At 38.3% G+C, this 17,883-nt stretch overlaps 1 protein-coding gene across 4 annotated transcripts in view; it reads right to left on the reverse strand.

Annotated features, from left to right (window-relative positions):
* The window catches only part of CDKL5 (cyclin dependent kinase like 5), a 261,982-nt gene that overhangs the window by 186,228 nt on the left and 57,871 nt on the right, over positions 1-17,883 (reverse strand). For all 4 annotated transcript variants that reach the window (XM_021007395.2, XM_021007396.2, XM_021007392.2 and 1 more), the window contains one exon: positions 1,524-1,755. In XM_021007395.2, coding sequence (XP_020863054.1) covers positions 1,524-1,587 — 64 coding nt within the window. In that variant the 5' untranslated portion in view covers positions 1,588-1,755. The remainder of the gene's footprint in view (positions 1-1,523; positions 1,756-17,883) is intronic.

The raw sequence follows: 17,883 nt of genomic DNA on the forward strand, positions 1-17,883 counted from the left end.
CTCAATGCTTTATAAAATAAAACTAAAGGATAAAAATTCTTAAAAAAAGATAATTTCAAGTCCCTCTCCTGCCTCCTCCCCACATCAATTTAACAAGCATTTTTAGGTCTCCTTTACTTGAAGAAAACTATTAGCAGTAGCCCAAGATTAAGGAATACTACATGTACTTAAGAACTGACATTATCCTACAAGCAAAAGATTAAGTTCTCAATCTGGGGGCAAATATGAACTCTTTCAGAATACCAGAATTTCATTTATTAATTCTCTATAATTGATAACTTACTAAAATGATACTAGGTGCTTGAAAATTCATATTTTAAAAGTCATGCAAATCATTCCCAAGTAAGATCAAACATAAAGTTTGTCAAAATATCTTGGTCTATAAAATGTTTAAATCTTCTACAGGATGTCTAGATATTTATCCTCATAGGGGAAAAAAATTCTTATTCACATTCTAGCACAACAGGAATTATAATTATAGCTAGTAGTAAGCATTACCAGGTTCTGGGGAATAACCCATCCTATAGTCTGCATGAGTACAGAATCTCTGAAGTGTAGGAGAAAAAGACAGACACTTTCTCACATGTACATGGCAACAGGACATTCAACATGGTCACAGATTTCCCCAGTATACAGCTAACTTGCCTTTATAGAAAAACTTTTCACTACCTTCTGGGAAATTTATCTTGATAAATTTTCTTTTACTATCTTATTAAAAATTATCTTATCCAAACCAAAATGATAATTTCTATCTACTCTTTGTATGAGCAGAGAAAATGGAGGAATTCATCAAGGAAGGTGACAGAAAGAAGGGTGGTAATACAGTGCTTCCTGTGCAAATGAAATAATTATCTGATTTATTTATTTCTCTGATACATTTATTTACATATGCAAAACTATTTTCATTTTTAGGAACGCTAATACAAAAGGGAAAATATCTGTGGCACATAGGAGGATGCCATTTGTTTTCTACAGCTTCATGTTTCAGATTTGGAGTAATCATCACATTGGATTCTTATTTAAGAAAAAAAAACACTTCTTCACAAGAACTTGATGCAAAAAAGACTGAGTAGTTTATTTAGCTAGAAAAACTAAGAAATGCTACTGTTTCAAACTAGAACCAATAAAGTATTTTGTAAGAAAAAAATGCTATATAGCATCTGCCAATTTTAAATATACACATTTTAAGCAATAAGTTAGTGATCCTTTTACTTTCTTTCATTAATGAGCACTTACAAATTTTTTCTAAAATACAATTAAACCTCATTAATAAAGAATAATTTGAGGAAATTTGAATTACAGAATTTTAATTGGACAGGTTTTTTTCATTCATGAATTCAATTCAAAAATCTACTGTTTGTAGATTGGATTATGCCATCCTCAAATTTTATAGAAGGAAATTTCAGCATTTCACTCAGTGAGAGATATGAACGAATTATTACAAATTTCAAACTGAGTCATTATTAATGAGGTTTTACTGAACATTCCTCAAGAATTCAGTTAATTCAGGAAATCTAACTTACCTTCACCTACAACCCCAAGGATCTCAAATTTATTCATCACATTACCAATGTTAGGAATCTTCATGAAGACAAATTCCTCTTCTGATGCAAGCCACAGAACATGGCACAAGAAGGGTTATTTGAGAAACTTATATAGCTGGTTGTATTGGAAGAGCTTGAAGAAAGAAATCCACACTGGCTGATGGGAATTCTCACATATCTGTCCTAATTCTGAAGTATAAAATGATTTCCCCTGAAAGAACAAATAGCACAATTAACAGCTGCAAATCTTACATCAGAGAGCTCTAATTTAAAACTGTCCCTCTAAAATAAGAGACAGGGAGCTCATGATGCCTGTTAAAAAGCAAGAGATTTACAGACCATCTTACTGTGATCTGTATCTCAATTGTGAAACTCAAAACAGCAGGTTTAAAATAAAGATAAAACAATTCCAGATAATAGCACAGATGCTCTGTAAAGCCTAATTTATATTTTAATATACATCTGGTCATTTAAAATAACGAGATTAAATACAGAGTTTGATTGAGAGGAGAAAGAAAAATCATAATGAATAAACCTTTAGAAATACATGTTATCTTCTCTGTTTTATCAAATGTCCTCTTTCTTATATGAGCTCCATGAGTACCTGTGTCTGAACTTAACGTCGTAGTCCTCCGACTTTAAAGAATCAATCATTCATCTTCCCAGCAACACTTAGTAAGGAACAATTACATGCCAAGCACTATGTTTGGTACTGAGAACACAAAGACAAAAAACAAAACAAACTCTTCTCTTCAGAAGTCTAGACAAGAGGCAATGGAGACCTGAACAAGGGTGGTAGGCAGAGAGTGTGGAAAAGAAAAGCAGAATCTAGAATGCTGTGGAAGCAGTAAAATTGACAGCACTAAAAAACTGGCTAAATGGGAGGAGGGAAGGAAGGTGGAAATGAGAAGAGTCAAAAGTGACTTAGGTCTCTTTTGGGTAGCTGGAACATAGGCTGACCTGTGCGTACTGAGGTAAAATGAAGTCAATAAACCCAGAATATACAAAATGACTAGAATAACTGTTAATCAAAACACTAAAAGACAACTCAACTATGCCTAATTATAATGACCAATTACAATTGGCCCTGGAGGGCAGAGGAAGAAAAACATATCTCCCCACCCAAGAGAGAAGCCTTTATGATAAGGGATGCAGAATGTTGCTTAACTGTATTTTCTATAATACCAGGAAAAGTCCAATCCACCTATCAACAATTATTTATTAAACATCTACTATACGCCAGGCACTCTGCAAGGAGCTGCAGTTATAAGTACAAAAAAAATTAATCCTTATTCACAAGGAGTTTACAATCTAATGGAGGAGGGGGCAAATCATAAAAATAACATGATTAAGAAGCAAACATCATCGAAAAAGCCTTGTACTATGTCTCCTGCAGTTTATTTCACAGTGTCTGGTTTATAATTCAAATTACTATTCTTATGTATATAAAGATATGTTTGTCTCTTAGAATTTTTTAATTTCAAATGTTATCCTCCCTCATTCTGGGGAATGGGAATTGATATTCTGCTTACTATAAAATATATGCATGCATACACACATTCTTAAATAGCTACATTAATAATTACGGCCTTTCCAACCCTGCTAAGACCTTTGTGTATTTTTTTAGACTAGTTTTCATGGGGGCAGCTAGGTGGCGCAGTGGAGGGAGCACCAGCCCTAGAGTAAGGAGGACCTCAGTTCAAATCCAGCCTCAGACACTTGGCACTTACTGTGTGACCATGGGCAAGTCAGTTAACCCCCACTACCTAGCCAAAAAAAAAGAAAAGAAAAAGACTAGTTTTCCCTGTCTCACCCAGGATGGAAATACAGAGACTACTCATGACCCTGATCCCAATATGATGGGCACAGGAGCTCCAACCTGCTGTGTTTCACATCTGAGCTAGTTCATCCCTCCTTAGGCAAGCTGGTGATCCCAGAAGCTCATCATAGTTATGTCAAACTCAGTGTGAATACTCTTCAGCCTCAGCCTCCCCACTGGCAGGGATGGTATATACGCAACCCCTACAATGGATTTCTTTGTGTAGTTACAGTTTATTTCCCTCCCCTAAAGAAGCTTAGCATTCCTATGTAGAATCCCCAAAGTAAAAGCCATATAGCCTCTGATCCTCGGTTGAGAGAAGAATCCAAGGCTATAAGAGGCAATACTCCCTGGAAAGATCCTTTCCCATACTGGTTGGGTACTATCCTGTATACCCACCATGCATGTACTATAATATGCAATTTAAAACCGCTTATTTCTATTTTTTTGCTTTTGCCCCTAAAACCAATCAAAAGAAGGTCTCTCACAATTACTCTAAATATAACTTCATAGCTATGTGGGTCCAAATAGCCCCACAGCACCTGGGATTGGAGATAAGATCCTCCAAATTCTCTTGTTAGCTAACCTTGTGTAAGCTGGGAAGCATTCCAGTCCCATATTCTGATCCCTTTCAGTTAATTAATACAATCAGAGAACTCAAAGTACAGAACCAGTAACAGATAATATTGTGCTCCCTACACCAATCACCACTATGATCCCCTAAAAAGGAGAGAATGTATCTAACAAATCAGAAATGGGACTTTAGGGGCAGCTAGGTGGAGCAGTGGATAGAGCACCGGTCCTGGATTCAGGAGGACCTGAGTTCAAATCCAATCTCAGACACATAATACTTACTAGCTGTGTGACCCTGGGCAAGTCACTTAACCCCACTGCCTAGCGAAAAACAAAACAAAACAAACAAAAAAAAAAGAAATGGGACTTTAACTATACAAAATGAAAAACTGGTAGGCCATTTTGGAGAAGGTATGGTAATATCACTTGCAAGGAAACACCATACCATGATACTATATCAGGAAGCAAGTCAACAAAGTGGCTTCCTTGAAGCAGCAGGTGACCAAAACCACAGTCACCACAACTACCACCCATTGCCCTCAGGCCCTCACAAAGGCAGGCACCAGGGCCCTAAATCGAACCTTAAGTAGTAGTACCCTGAAGGCCACTAGCTCTGCCCACAGCCAATCCCACCCTCAATGGCCAGGGCAGCATTCCCAATAGGGATATGCCTTTGCTGCTAGTGCTGTAGCCCCTACTGTCCAGTGACAGTGGCTGCTGTGTAAGTTGGGGCTATAGCATCAGCAGCCATAGCTAGCTATGGACGCAAAAGTTCTTAACATTAAAGTCCTTGGCACTGACAAATGATTCAACATTAGAAATCAATGTTTTTATTAATTAAAATGGCACATCAGCTGTATCTTTCTCTCTATACTTTAGTGAAGCTGGATTACCTGCATCCAAACCCCTGGACCCTCTAGCCATTCAGGCGCTTCTACATGCCTTGTCACACCACACTTGGCAGCCAAGCAATCATTGGCCTTGACCTACTTTGGCCTTTGGACCACTAGGTTCAAATCTATCCAAATGTTCTGTAGCTGAATCCTTCTCTGTGTGCTATTTTCCCCTTCTCTCTCATAGAACCTGAAACTCTAAAAAGCAAGGATTCCTTCACTTCCCAAAACCAGAACTCAGACACTAGGACCCTAGACTCTGAGAGATGTATTTGCCTGGAACCAGATTTATCTTCTGGCCAATAGTCACGTTTTCTTCTCTTTCCTCCCCAAGTTTCCAAATCTATCTTACTTTTTGGTGTTTTGTTCCCCACTCAGAATCTAAGTCCATAGAAGGAAAGGAGTGTCTTGTTGGCTTGTTTTGTTTTATCTCTGGTACTCAGCAAAATGTCTGGGATGCAGTAAGTACTTACTGATAGGGTTGGGATCCAGACCCCAGAAAGGAAAAGCCCTGGACTTTCCAATCTCTGAATTTCGCCTCAGGCTATAATCCCATCAACTAGCCTTTAGTTGTCTAGCCAATAGCTCACAGATGCTCAGATTCCTTAAGAGTCTGGCTAATATGGCGGATCTTTAATAAACCTTGTCTCTGGCTAAAAAAAGGCTTGGATTGAATTCTTTCAGGAAGGACCCACTTGTCATGATTTTGGGGTCCCAGCACCCCCTAAACATCTAGACCTATCATTTACTAAGCCTTTTCATTCATTCATTCACTTCACTCATTCTTTCCAGTATTCTTTTCACTATACTCCATTATCCTGAGGCACAGAGCTAGATTAGATGGTTAATTTCATGCTTTGTGGACTCTAGATTTAATCTTATATACAATATACACAAAGAAGTCTGGCTGTTATGAAAAAAAATTCTAAAATCCATCCTGTCTGCTGAAATAGACTGGAAACACAAATGGTCAAGCTAAACATAGGCACAGAAGCCAGAGGAGCAAATGTCTGAGAGCCTGATGTGCTTACTGAAAAGCTGCTTAACCCTCTGAGATTTAAGGGGAGTGCCTCAGACCTTTTCATTAAACTGAACTTGGTTGATTAAAACAAACCTGTTTATTAAATGCCTAATATGGGCAAAGTTCAATGCCACTCACTGTGGAGGATGTAAAGATACACAAGAAATAATCCTTGTTTTTAAAAGCAAAAGACAAAAATGGCCCCTGCTCAGGCAATCTTTCCCTTAATGAGCTAAGGGAAACACACAAAGCTTAAAAATACAAAGGGTATGGCTTGCAGTCAACTCTTACTATAAAAGGCACAAACACTTGAGTGTTTCCTGAAGTAGCTTATCAGATCTTGTGTCCGACAGGCAAATGTACTTTCAATGGCAAAACCAATTTCTAATGCCATTTTGTCCCTGCTTGCATATATTCAACAGGGTGTCATTTCACATTACTTTTTAAAAATCTAACTGATATAAAATTTTGCCAGAATATTAACAAGAAATGACCCAAACAATTGTTATGCTTTGGAGTAGCACTGCTATGATAACCCCATCAGGTGCTACATTTGGTTTAGTATCTAGTTAAAAAGAGATACCTTGTGCTTTGCTCAATCAAGATCACCAACGTATATTATTATATCATTGTCAATACTTCAGTTATTAGAAGTCTGACACAAAGAGAAAGGAGATCAAAGATGTGAAGGGAACTGGGTGCTGGAAGGACTTGAAAAGAGGTCTACATTTGGCAAACACTGAAAAAATACAGACTAGGGTTTTGTTCTCAAAGAAAGAACAAATACCATAGCTCATAAAGGGCACAGACAAAAGATCATTTCAAATTTCAAAAGTGGACAATCCATAACTTTGAGCCACTGTTCCCACTTCCAAATCCAGATGACAAGCACTTTTTAAGAGTACTTTAAAGAACAGGTTGGTTCCCATGTTCTGAACACAAAGTGACACTGTTCTGATCTCCTAAAAGTCATCACAAATTTTATTTCAAAATAATAAGGGAAAGGTGAAATAATTGCAGCCATAGCTCTATAATCTGCATGAACGGAGGTAAAGCAATGGAGCAAATAATCCAAAACGCCAACTAACAGAAAAGTAATTGCTTTTAGATTAGGAGTATGTTCTTTGATTAGAGCAGTATATCTGCCTTCCTATGTTATACTTAGACTAGTATTAGCATTAGTTGGCATTTTCTGAGCTACACAGGGGAAGTGAAGGGGGAGAGGTAATAAGGAGAGTATAGCATAAGAGCATGCTAAGCATCAGGAGCTAGCTAAACTGAGATTATATCTTTGATATACCAAGTCCTCATTCATTCCTTCATTCATTCAAGCAGTACCTTTGTAACCAAGGACTGGTCAAGAAACCTAGTCTTTATAAACCTACTCTATGGATGTACTTCTCCCCTAAGAGAAATGGTTATTAATCATCAATTATTAATATTGGGATTCAAGTGTTTTTCTCTTTTTACTTCCTCATTCAAAGACCAGGCCTTATAGGTCATTCAGCCAGTCCTTCAGAAGAACAAGGCTGACAGATGAGATTCCAGGAACATTCTTCTCAATCCTTGGCTGGACCCCACCTAACTAGGAGAGCTCATTTCTGATTAAAGTGTAAAGAGAATTTAATCTAGCTGAATTCTAGCCCTAAAAAGCATTAGGCACATGTCCCTGTAAACTCTACCATTATTCAAGGTAAGTCTTCAGGGTAGAGATGGATTCTTTTGTCCTGGAATGCTACTCAGTCTAAAGATCAAGTCAAGTTCTCAGCAGGAGGAGCTGGAGAAGCTGAAGACTTTTGGCCCATCTCTTCATTAATATATTCACCCCCTCACCGAATGTTCACAAATCAGGGTTTAACTTGGCCTGTCAGGGGCACTCACTTTTCCAAAGATATGTCATCCATAGTCTTTTGTCTTTGGTTATGGAGAGAAACCACTGACCATCAATTTATTATTTGCTAGCCTAATTAATAAACTGATTACTAATTACCCAGAAACTCTGTCTCTGGGCTTTTCATTCATCCCACCCCACAAGGAAGAGGCTAGAGAGAGCACGCTTTTTCTAAGAGAACTGGGGTGATGTGCAGTGGAGGGCCTTGGAGAGACTCTGGGGCATGTGCAGATATATTCTGCAACTGATTATGGTCTGCTAACATGGTGAATTAGAGCATCTCTGACTGGCTGTGCCTGTATGCTCTTCTCTTGGGTGTGATTCCTTCCTGGTTAGTGAAGTCCAATGAAAGAAGGCCTTGGGTATGGTTCCAAGAATACAGGCCTCAGTTTTTAGACCCCATTTCGGCCTAAATGTTTGTACTTTCAAGTGTAAATGAAGGAGGATATAACCTAGGACAGTGGTAGGGAACTTTCGGCCTTGAGGCCACATGTGGCCCTCTAGGGCCTCAAGTGTGGCCCTTTGACTGAATCCAAATTTCACAGAACAAATCCCCTTAATAAAAGGATTTGTTCTGTACAACTTGGACTCAGTCAAAAGGCCATACCCAAGGACCTAGAAGGCCACATGTGGCCTCCAAGTTCTAGGTCATTCAAACACATTTGAGAAATAGTTTTGCCAACAGGACAGTGGATTTTATTTTTTTTTTAATTTAGGATTAATTTTAAGTTCAATATACAACAGAAAGGCCAATGCAATCTTAGGCTGAATTAAAATAGTAATTGTCATTGTTAGCCTTTTGAGACCTACAAAGCACTTTACGCACATTACGGCATTTGAATCTCACAACTCTTTAAGACAAAACAGAGGTATAGTTATCCCCAGGTTACAATGGAGTTTAAAGGAGTTAAGGGATGTGCCCACAGTTACATAGCTAGTAAAAGAAAAGAGAAAAGGGATTCAGAACTAGGTAAAAGACAGTTCCTCTGCACTCTGCCTCCTCTGGCCCCCATCTGGCCCCCATCTGGAATATTGTATTCAGTTCAGGGCCTCACATTTTAGGAAGGACATCATAAGCTACAGATTCTAGAGGAAGGCAACCAAGATGGCAGAGGGCCTTAAGGATATGAAATATAAAGATCTGTTGAAAGAAACGGTAATGCGAAATTTATGAATAGGCAATCATTAAAAGAAGACATCCAAAACTATCAACAAGTACATGAAAAAAAATTCAAATCACAAATAATTAATGAAATGCAAATTAAAGCAACTCTGAGGTTATACCTCACACTCATCAAATTGGCAAAGAGGACAAAAAAAAGGAAAAAAGCAAATGCCAGAGGAACTTTGGGGAAACAGGTACATTAATTAATCTTGTTGGACTTGCACATTGGTTTAACATCCTGGAAAGGAATTTAGAAGTGCCTCTCAAAAGTCATTAAACTGTGTGTCACCTGATCTGATCATTCTGGAGAGCAATTGAAATTATGCCCAAAGGGCTAAAAAAGTGCACATCTTTTGATCCAGCAATACCACTACTAGGTCTCTATTGCTGAGAGATCATAAAAAAGTGTAAGGGGCCCACGTGAACACAAATATTTACAGCAGCTCTTTTTGTGGTGGCCAAGAATTGGAAATTGGGGGGATGCCCATCAATTGGGGAATGGCTGAACAAGTTGTGGTATATGAATGTAATGGAATACTGTTCTGCTATAACAAAAGATTAGCAGATGGATTTCAAAAAAATCGAGAAATTCTCATGAACTGATGCTGAGTGAAGTGAGCAGAACCAAGAGAACACTACACAGTAACAGCAACATTTTGTGACGATCAGCTTTGCTAGAGCTAGTTCTGCTCAACAATACAACTATCAAGATTCATGAGGTAAAATGCTATCCACATCCACAGAAAGAACTATGAAGTCTGAATGCAGATGGTAAGGTAGCATTTTCACCTTTTTTGTTCTTTATTTCTTTCTCATGGTTTTCCCTTTTGTTCTGATTCTTCTTTCATAACATGACTAATGTAGGAATATGTTTCATATGATTGTACATCTATTTATGGCCTATATCAGATTGCGTACTGTCTGGGGTGTAGGGGGATGAGAAAAAAATTGAAATTCAAAATCTTATCAAAGGGAATGTTGAAAACTATCCTTACATGTAACTGGAAAAATAAAATACTATTAAGAAAAAAAAAAGTCACTAAACTGTGCAGACTTTTTTATCCAGCAAAACAACTACTCACCCAAAGAGATTGGAAAAAAAAAAGGAAAAAGAAAAGAATAAGTCCCCAAATGTTAAAAAAAAAAAGGTATAGCAGCTCTTTATGGTAAAGAATTGGAAACTAAAGCAATGCTAATTAATTGAGGAACAGCTAAACAAATTATGGTAAATGAATGTAATAGAATACTATTATGCTATAAGAAATAGTGAAAGATAGTTTCAGAGAAACATAGGAAGAACCAGATGAACTGACACTGAATAAAGTGAGCAGAATCAGTAGAATAATGTACACAATAACAATGACATTGTAATGACAAAACAACTCTAACTCTCCTTTCTTCTATACAACCTAGGATTCAGCCCCTTGGTCTCTCAGTTCTAGGTAGCTCCTCCCCTTTATAGCTCCCCTTTATTATGCCTCCATTAGAATACAAGCTTTTTGCTGTTGTGCTTCCTCTTACTTAACACATTCCCTTCACTGTCACTTTTGTAGTATTCTTCTTCCTAACTGTCCAATAATGTCACCTTTGCTCCAAACAGGGATACTAAGAACATGACTACAGGCTCAGGTTTTGTATAAAATAGATTCAAGGAAAGGAAGAATACACAGCCTATTTTCAAGTCAATATGGTTAAGTTAAGACTGATTCTACATTGAGCTAACAACTGCAAATTTTTGTCCAAATACCCAGGCTGACAATTGCCTCTGTACTGTAGCATATGGGAAAACAACTACGACAACCGGTGGAAGCTAAGACTATAGAATAGATTCTTTATATCAAATATTATTCTTTAACATGCTGTCATGGGGGGGCAGCTAGGTGGCGTAGTGAATAGAGCTCTGGCCTTGGAGTCAGAAGGACCTGAGTTCAAATCCAGCCTCAGACATTTAACACTTACTAGCTGTGTGACCCTGGGCAAGTCACTTAACCCCAATTGCCTCACCAAAAAGCAAAAAAAACCCCAAAACATGCTGTCATGGATTGTGAATATCTTTCATGACTCAAATTCCAATCTTCTCTATATATCTTTTCCTCCCCTACTGGCATGAAACCTTCTTGAATCTTCATTTTTTCTTTCTTTATCTGGTATATTTTTCATGCTTACAAATAATTTTGTGCTTACAAATAGTGACAACTATTAGGGGAATGGAAATAACGTATGAATAAATGATTATTTGACCAATAAAACATTGATCGTTGTTTTGTACCTTATACACGAAAACAGTAATCTTGTATAAAAAAAGGAAAAGAGAAGAAACAATAGAGGTTGGAAAGTTAAAACAGCTTGAAATCACTTAATAAAAATATCCTAATGTGTGGGAAAATCACTTCAGAACACTGTATATCCTTGTGGGAAATGTACTGTTTACCTTTGCCATATTTCATTTCCCATTCTAGGCAACATTTCATGAATAAATGTAATTGAAATTACAACTATCTCAAATCGTTCCTTCTCAAAATCCTTCTGATAAAAGATGAAAATACTTGATTATTAGCAGGATAATTCACCATATTCTTTTCTTAATCCATCTTGATAATAGAGATGGATTTTTGACATGTGCTCCAGCCTCTACTGCTTTCTCCCTTATCAAATCAAATCAACTAACCAATTCTATGAACTCATGTATACAAGGTACTTACACATACAACTACCACAAAGCAGCCCTGTGCTGATCAAAAGCTCTTCCCACGTGCCTACCATGGGAAAAGTTCACCTTTGGAGAAGCCAAGCACTCAGTTCCTACCCTCACTCCTCACAGTCCTCCTCAGGGATCAAAAGGTTTCAGGCATACTCTTTACTGGTTTACTACTTCACCTACTGTCAAAAACAGATTTTTCTCTTCAGACTACGTGGGAAAGCTAATAACCACTTAATATCAGAACACATTTTTCTCATAGTCAACCAATTTATAAATAAACTTTTCATTTCAAACAACTATTTACTTAGCTGGAAATTGCCTGCATTTTGCTAGGTGTTCTAGAATATATATAAAGCAATAGAAGACAATATGCCAGTTCTCAAGGAGTTTACTAACCACCTGGGAATATGAACCATAAACTGAAGAACTCATCTTCCTGAGTTCAAATCTGACCTCAGACACTCACCAGCCATTGTGACCCTGAGCAAGTCACTTAACCCTGTTTGCCTCAGTTTCCTCATCTGTAAAATGAGCTGGAGTAGGAAATGGCAAACCATTCCAGTATCTTTGCTAAGAAAACCCCAAATAGGGTTACAAAGAGTAAAACACAACTAAAAATGAATGCACAACAAACAACAAAATTATTGTCAATCATTAAACAAATATTTAATAAGCACCTATTTATGTGCTAAGTAGTAAGGATTCAAAGACAAAAATCAAACAATACTCTCCTCTGCCAAGCAATTGGCAGGGTAGGGGGTAGAAGAGGAACAAGCATGTATTAAATATCTACTATATGCAAAGCACTATGCTACACACTTTACAAAGATAATCTCATTTGATCCTCATAACACCCCTAGGAGGTAGGTGCTATTTATTACTATGCCCATTTTAAAACTGAGGAGACTTGGAGGTGCAGAGCCAAGACCGCAGAGTAAAAGCAGTGATCTGCTTGAGCTCTCCCCCAAAGCCCTCCAAATACCTGTAAAAAATGGCTCTAAACAAATTCTAGAGTAACAGAACCTACAAAAGGACAGAATGAAACAAATTTCCAGCCCAAGACAACCTGGATGGTTTATTGGATAGGTCTGTTGCACCAGGCTGGGAAAGGAGCGCAGTTCAGTGTGGGAGGCACAGACAAAGACCAGGCCTCAGCTAACCCAGTGCAGGCCTTAGGCCACTGAATCAAAGAGAGAGCTGTGGTGATTTCCAGACTTCTCAACATACGAACACCAAACACAAACTTAGAAGGTCAGTAGGAAAGGTCTGTCGGACCTGAGTGAGAGAGGAGCCCAGTCAGGCCCCAGATCTGGCATAACCCTGGGGCGGTGGCTGCTTCTGGGCTCTTGGCCCACAGACTGAGGGGGAATCAAGTGGCTGATCAGAGGAGGATTGCAGGGATCTTTTGCTGGTCCTGAGACAGGATTCTCTTGCTTTGTCTCTACTTGGATCTGGGTCGAAGTTCTGGATGGTGGTCCTGAGGCGAGGAGGAGCACTGGCATGGTGAAGCTTGTGGCAGCAATGAAGAGAGAATCCTCCTCACAGTTCCAAGGCAGAAAACAGTGCTTGTGGTCACTCATAGACCAGAACACAGGCCAGGAAAGGAGTAAACATCTTGTCCTTGATCATATCACCTTGGATGAACTGAAAATTTACAGGTCCCTAGAAGTATCTCTGAAAATAGCTATAGAAAAGCCCCAAAGCTTGGGACAGTACATCCTCCACACTGGAAGCAGACCTCTACCTTAACAAAGAGTTTAATAATCAAGTAATTGGTTGAGAACATGAGCACATTGTGCAAAAAAAAGTCAGACCAAAGAATCTTTAGTGACAAAGAAGATCAAAACATACAACCAGAAGAAGACAACAAAGTCAAAGCTCCTACATCCAAAGCCTCCAAGAAAAATATGAATCACTCTCAGGTCATGGAAGAGCTCAAAAAGGATTTTGAGAAGAAAGTAAGAGAAGTAAAGGAAAAACTGGGAAGAGAAATAAGAGTGATACAAGATAATCATGAAAAACAAGTAAATAGCTTGCTAAAGGAGATTTTAAAAAAAAACAACACTGAAGAGCCTAATCCAAATGGCAAAAGAGGTCGAAAAAGCCAATCAGAAGAAGAATGGTTTCAAAAGCAGAACTGGCCAGATGGAAAGGGAAGTCCAAAAGCTCACTGAAGAAAATACTTTCTTAAAAATAACAATGGAGCAAATGGAAGCTAGTGACTTTATGAGAAATTAAGATACTGTAAAACAAGACCAAAAGAATGAAAAAATAGAAAACAATGTGAAATATCTCACTGGAAAAACAACTAACCTGGAAAATAGATCCAGGAGAGATAATTTTAAAATTATTGGACTACCTGAAAGCCATGATCCAAAAAAGAGTCTAGACATCATCTTTCAAGAAACTATCAAGGAAGACTGCCCTGATATGCTAGAACCAGAGTGTAAAATAAAAATAGAAAGAATCCACCAATCACCTCTTGAAAGAGATTCCCCAAGGAAAATCTCCAGTAATATTATAGTCAAATTCCAGAGTTCCCTTGTCAAGGAGAAAATATTGCAAGCAGCCAGAAAGAAATGATTCAAGAGAAAGAAAAACATAGAATAGGGTAAATAATCTCACAAGAAAAGGCTTTTACAGTGGAAGAGAAGTGGGGGAAGGTGAGAGGGAATGAGTGAATCTTATTCTCATTGGATTTGGCTTAAGGAGGGAATAGCATACACATTCAATTGAGTATGGACATCTATCTTACCCTACAGGAAAATAGGGGGGAAGGGGATAAGAGAGTAGGTAGGATGATAAAGGGGAGAGCAGAGGGAGGGGGGTAATCAGAAGCAAACACTTCTGAGGAGGGACAGGGTCAAAAGAGAGAACAGAATAAATGAGGAGTGGGATAGGATGAAGGGAAATATAGTTTTCCACAACATTAGTATTAAGGAAGTGTTTTGCATGACTACACATGTACATAACTGCACATGTATAACCTACATTGAGTTGCTTGCCTTCTCAATGAGGGTGGGTGGGGAGGGAGGAAGGGAGAAAATTTGGAACCCAAAGTTTTAAAACAAATGTTAAAAAAACGTTTTCACATGCAACTGGGAAATAAGATATACAGGCAATGGGGTACAGAAATCTATCCTGCCCTAAAGAAAAATAAAAGGGGAAGGGAATAAGAGATGGAGTGGGGGAGATAAAAGGGAGGGCAGATTAGGGAAAGGGGTATTCAGAATGCACGCCATCTTGGGGTGGGAGAAGGGACAAGATGGGGGAAAAATTTGAAACTCAAAATCTTGTGGAAGGGAATGCTGAAAACTAAAAATAAATTAATAAACAACAAAAAAAACCCTGAGGAAACTGAGACAAATAGCAGTTAAATGACTGCTTATGTAAAGATGAGGATAAAGGTCACACAGCTAGGTTCAGTCAAGTCAATACCTAATTCACATCTCCTAATACTCTGTTCAACATTCTATTTCCTTCAGAGGGGTATAATTATTCTTTACACTAAAAGAAGAAAACCTCATCATGGCCAAGCCTCGGTGGGGAACTTAATATGATCACCAAGTAAGATAGGCCTCAGGGAAAAGAGAAGGCCCAGAACAGAAGGCTCCCCCAGGAGCCTTGGGGGACACCAATGCTTTGTGTGGGACACCACTAGGGGGACACCAATTCTTAGACTGAAGAATCAACAAAGGAAACTGAGAAGGAACAGGTTTAGATTAATGAACATTAATTTATAGTGGACCTAGTCAGCACGTTTTGTGATTTCCCCAGATCCATTCAGATTAACATTTGAAAAGGATAAAAGGAAGTATATGATCTGAATAATCCAGGGTTAGGGTTTAGGAAGTTGTGAAAAGAGAAAGGAAAAAAAAGCAAGGAATTCAAGAATAAAGGCTAGTATGTAGAATTGAGGATTACCAAGGGGTGGACCAAAGATCTGCTCAGATCCCTTCCAGAATTAGAATTTTATGATCTTTTTTGAGTAGTTGTTTAATTCAGGAGGAAGCAATACTGAAGCTTTCCTATACTGGCAGTCTAATAACATATGGAGAATTCTTTTCCACCTAGTTATTAGCCACACTCAGAAGGCTCAATTAATGACATACAATTCTGGTACTTATGGCCCACAGCAATGGCAGTACACAAATGAACTCAGTCATATTTTTGTTGCATCCCATATAAGAATTCCCTCAGTTTAAATCATTTTACATCCTTTGTAGGGGATCTGGAGTCAGACGACCAGGGTTTCAAATTCAGTTCCATCATTTCCAATCCAGTGACCTTAAGTACGCTGCTTTAAATGGACATCAGTTTCCTCATCTGCAAAATGATGAAGTTGGCAAGATCATCTCTACTGTCCCTTAAAACATAGGTGTCAGGGGAATGTATTTAGAGCATTGGAAGGTTATTGGCCTTAGAGGAGGAGACATTGTAGAGAAAGAAGTTGGTTGGAGAGGAGGAAGTGAAGGAAATCCTTTCCTGAGAGGTAGAAACTTAGAGATACGTATCAGGCCTAAGGAAGGCAGGGAGGTATATTCCAGCTTTGTCAAGTCTTGCAATAGTTACATGGTTTCCTCGTCTCAGAAAAAATCACTGTACTGACTCCTTGGGGGAACTGAATTTGGGAATAGGAATTCCTGTGACACCAAAGAGAAGAGGAACTTTATGACGGTTATTCCTTTTGAGTAGTTAAAAGAGTCTCATAGTTCAAAGAGGTCATCCAAGCCAGCTCATTTTCCGGACAAGAATTCCTTCTCCAAGGTCGGGAGAACGACTTTTCTGCACGGCTGAGGTAGGATTCTCCTGACTCAATTTCCCCACTGACACCTGGCAGACTTTTAACCTGGCTCGATGCAGTTGGTCATTATATTTGACATGGATCTAGGGAAGCACTGTTCCCTTCCTTTAGTTATGTTCTTTCATGGCAAATTCCTGTATTCATAAGTTTGTAAGCGTAAATATTGAATCTATTAAGCAATAAACTAATGCGGGAACATCTGAGGTTATTATAGTAAGATGAAAAAGATTGAGTTATTTGGCCTAGAATTTCAGAATTAAGTATATTCCTGTATCAAGTCAGGATCCTTTAATTTCTCATAGTGGTTATGATGAGGTCTGCAGATTTTGGGGGTGCTGGGACTCTAAGGTCATAGCACAAGGGTCCCTCCTGAAGAAGTTCAGCCAGGTCTTTCAGCCTGGGGGAAGTTTGTTGGAGATAAACCATTATAGGCCAGGTGACACCGATAAGGAGAAGCAGGCATGAGAAAGTCTGTGTTTTATATAGGGGTCAGGGTGGATCTTACATTCACTAAAGTAACTTTGAGTGACCAAAGGAAGAGCTGGGAAAAGGGTCTAGGAGAGAATTCTGATTGGAATGTCTGATAGGCTGAATAGACAATGGGAATGGATAATGAAAGGAACTGGAAGGAATAAGTTTGAAAGGCATCTGAATAAGATCAAAAGGAAGATGGGGAGCTGGGGCTCTTAAACAAATAAGAGCCACATTCTTTCTAGGGCAAGGGGCAGGGGTCGACTTGGACCCTTACCCCATCATTACAGGATAATTAGGCCAGGAGATTGTGGAACAAGGATATTGTTCTGTTACTTAGTTAATACTTAGTTAATGTTAAAGTTCTCTCAGTTTGTTACAATTAATGTTAAAAGAGGAATAGCTTATGGCTTATCTTGTAAATGCCTTGAAAGAAGCATCTACTTTAATTAAGGATTATTTATTTGTACATGACTAGAAGTTGGGATTGTTTTGTTATTTGATATGTACTGGTTTTAAATTAACTACTATGTATTGGAGTGTGTTATTAATTCCTTAGTGGAATCTCATCCTCCTGATGGAGAATATGAATAGGAATGAATAATGAACTAATGCAAGGTATAAACCTAAAAGTAATGCAGAATGTAAGGCTAGGTTCTAATTTTTTTTTTAAATTTGAATGTCTTGAAACATGACAATTGGACAAAGTTCCAATTTTGATCTTGTAATGGTGAAGACATAGGGGTTGAGTTAATTTTCATTATTTGCCCTGGTTATTGGCAAGGTAATTTAAAATTGTGTTGAGATCAATCTTGTAGGAGAGTGGATACAAGAAGAAGGATCTCTGCAGGAGGAGAGTCTGCTGGACACTGTTTGAACAGCACTTAGACAAGAAGACTTCACCGGATGATGTCCAGAGTGTCAGACAGTGGTATGAGAAGAGACTTCTGAATTTTATCATTACTTTTGGGTCTCTGTATCTGTACTTAATAAGGGGACTG

Source organism: Phascolarctos cinereus, unplaced genomic scaffold, assembly GCF_003287225.1.
Source record: "Phascolarctos cinereus isolate Bilbo 61053 unplaced genomic scaffold, phaCin_HiC Scaffold_726;HRSCAF=1367, whole genome shotgun sequence".
Classification (NCBI taxonomy): domain Eukaryota; kingdom Metazoa; phylum Chordata; class Mammalia; order Diprotodontia; family Phascolarctidae; genus Phascolarctos; species Phascolarctos cinereus.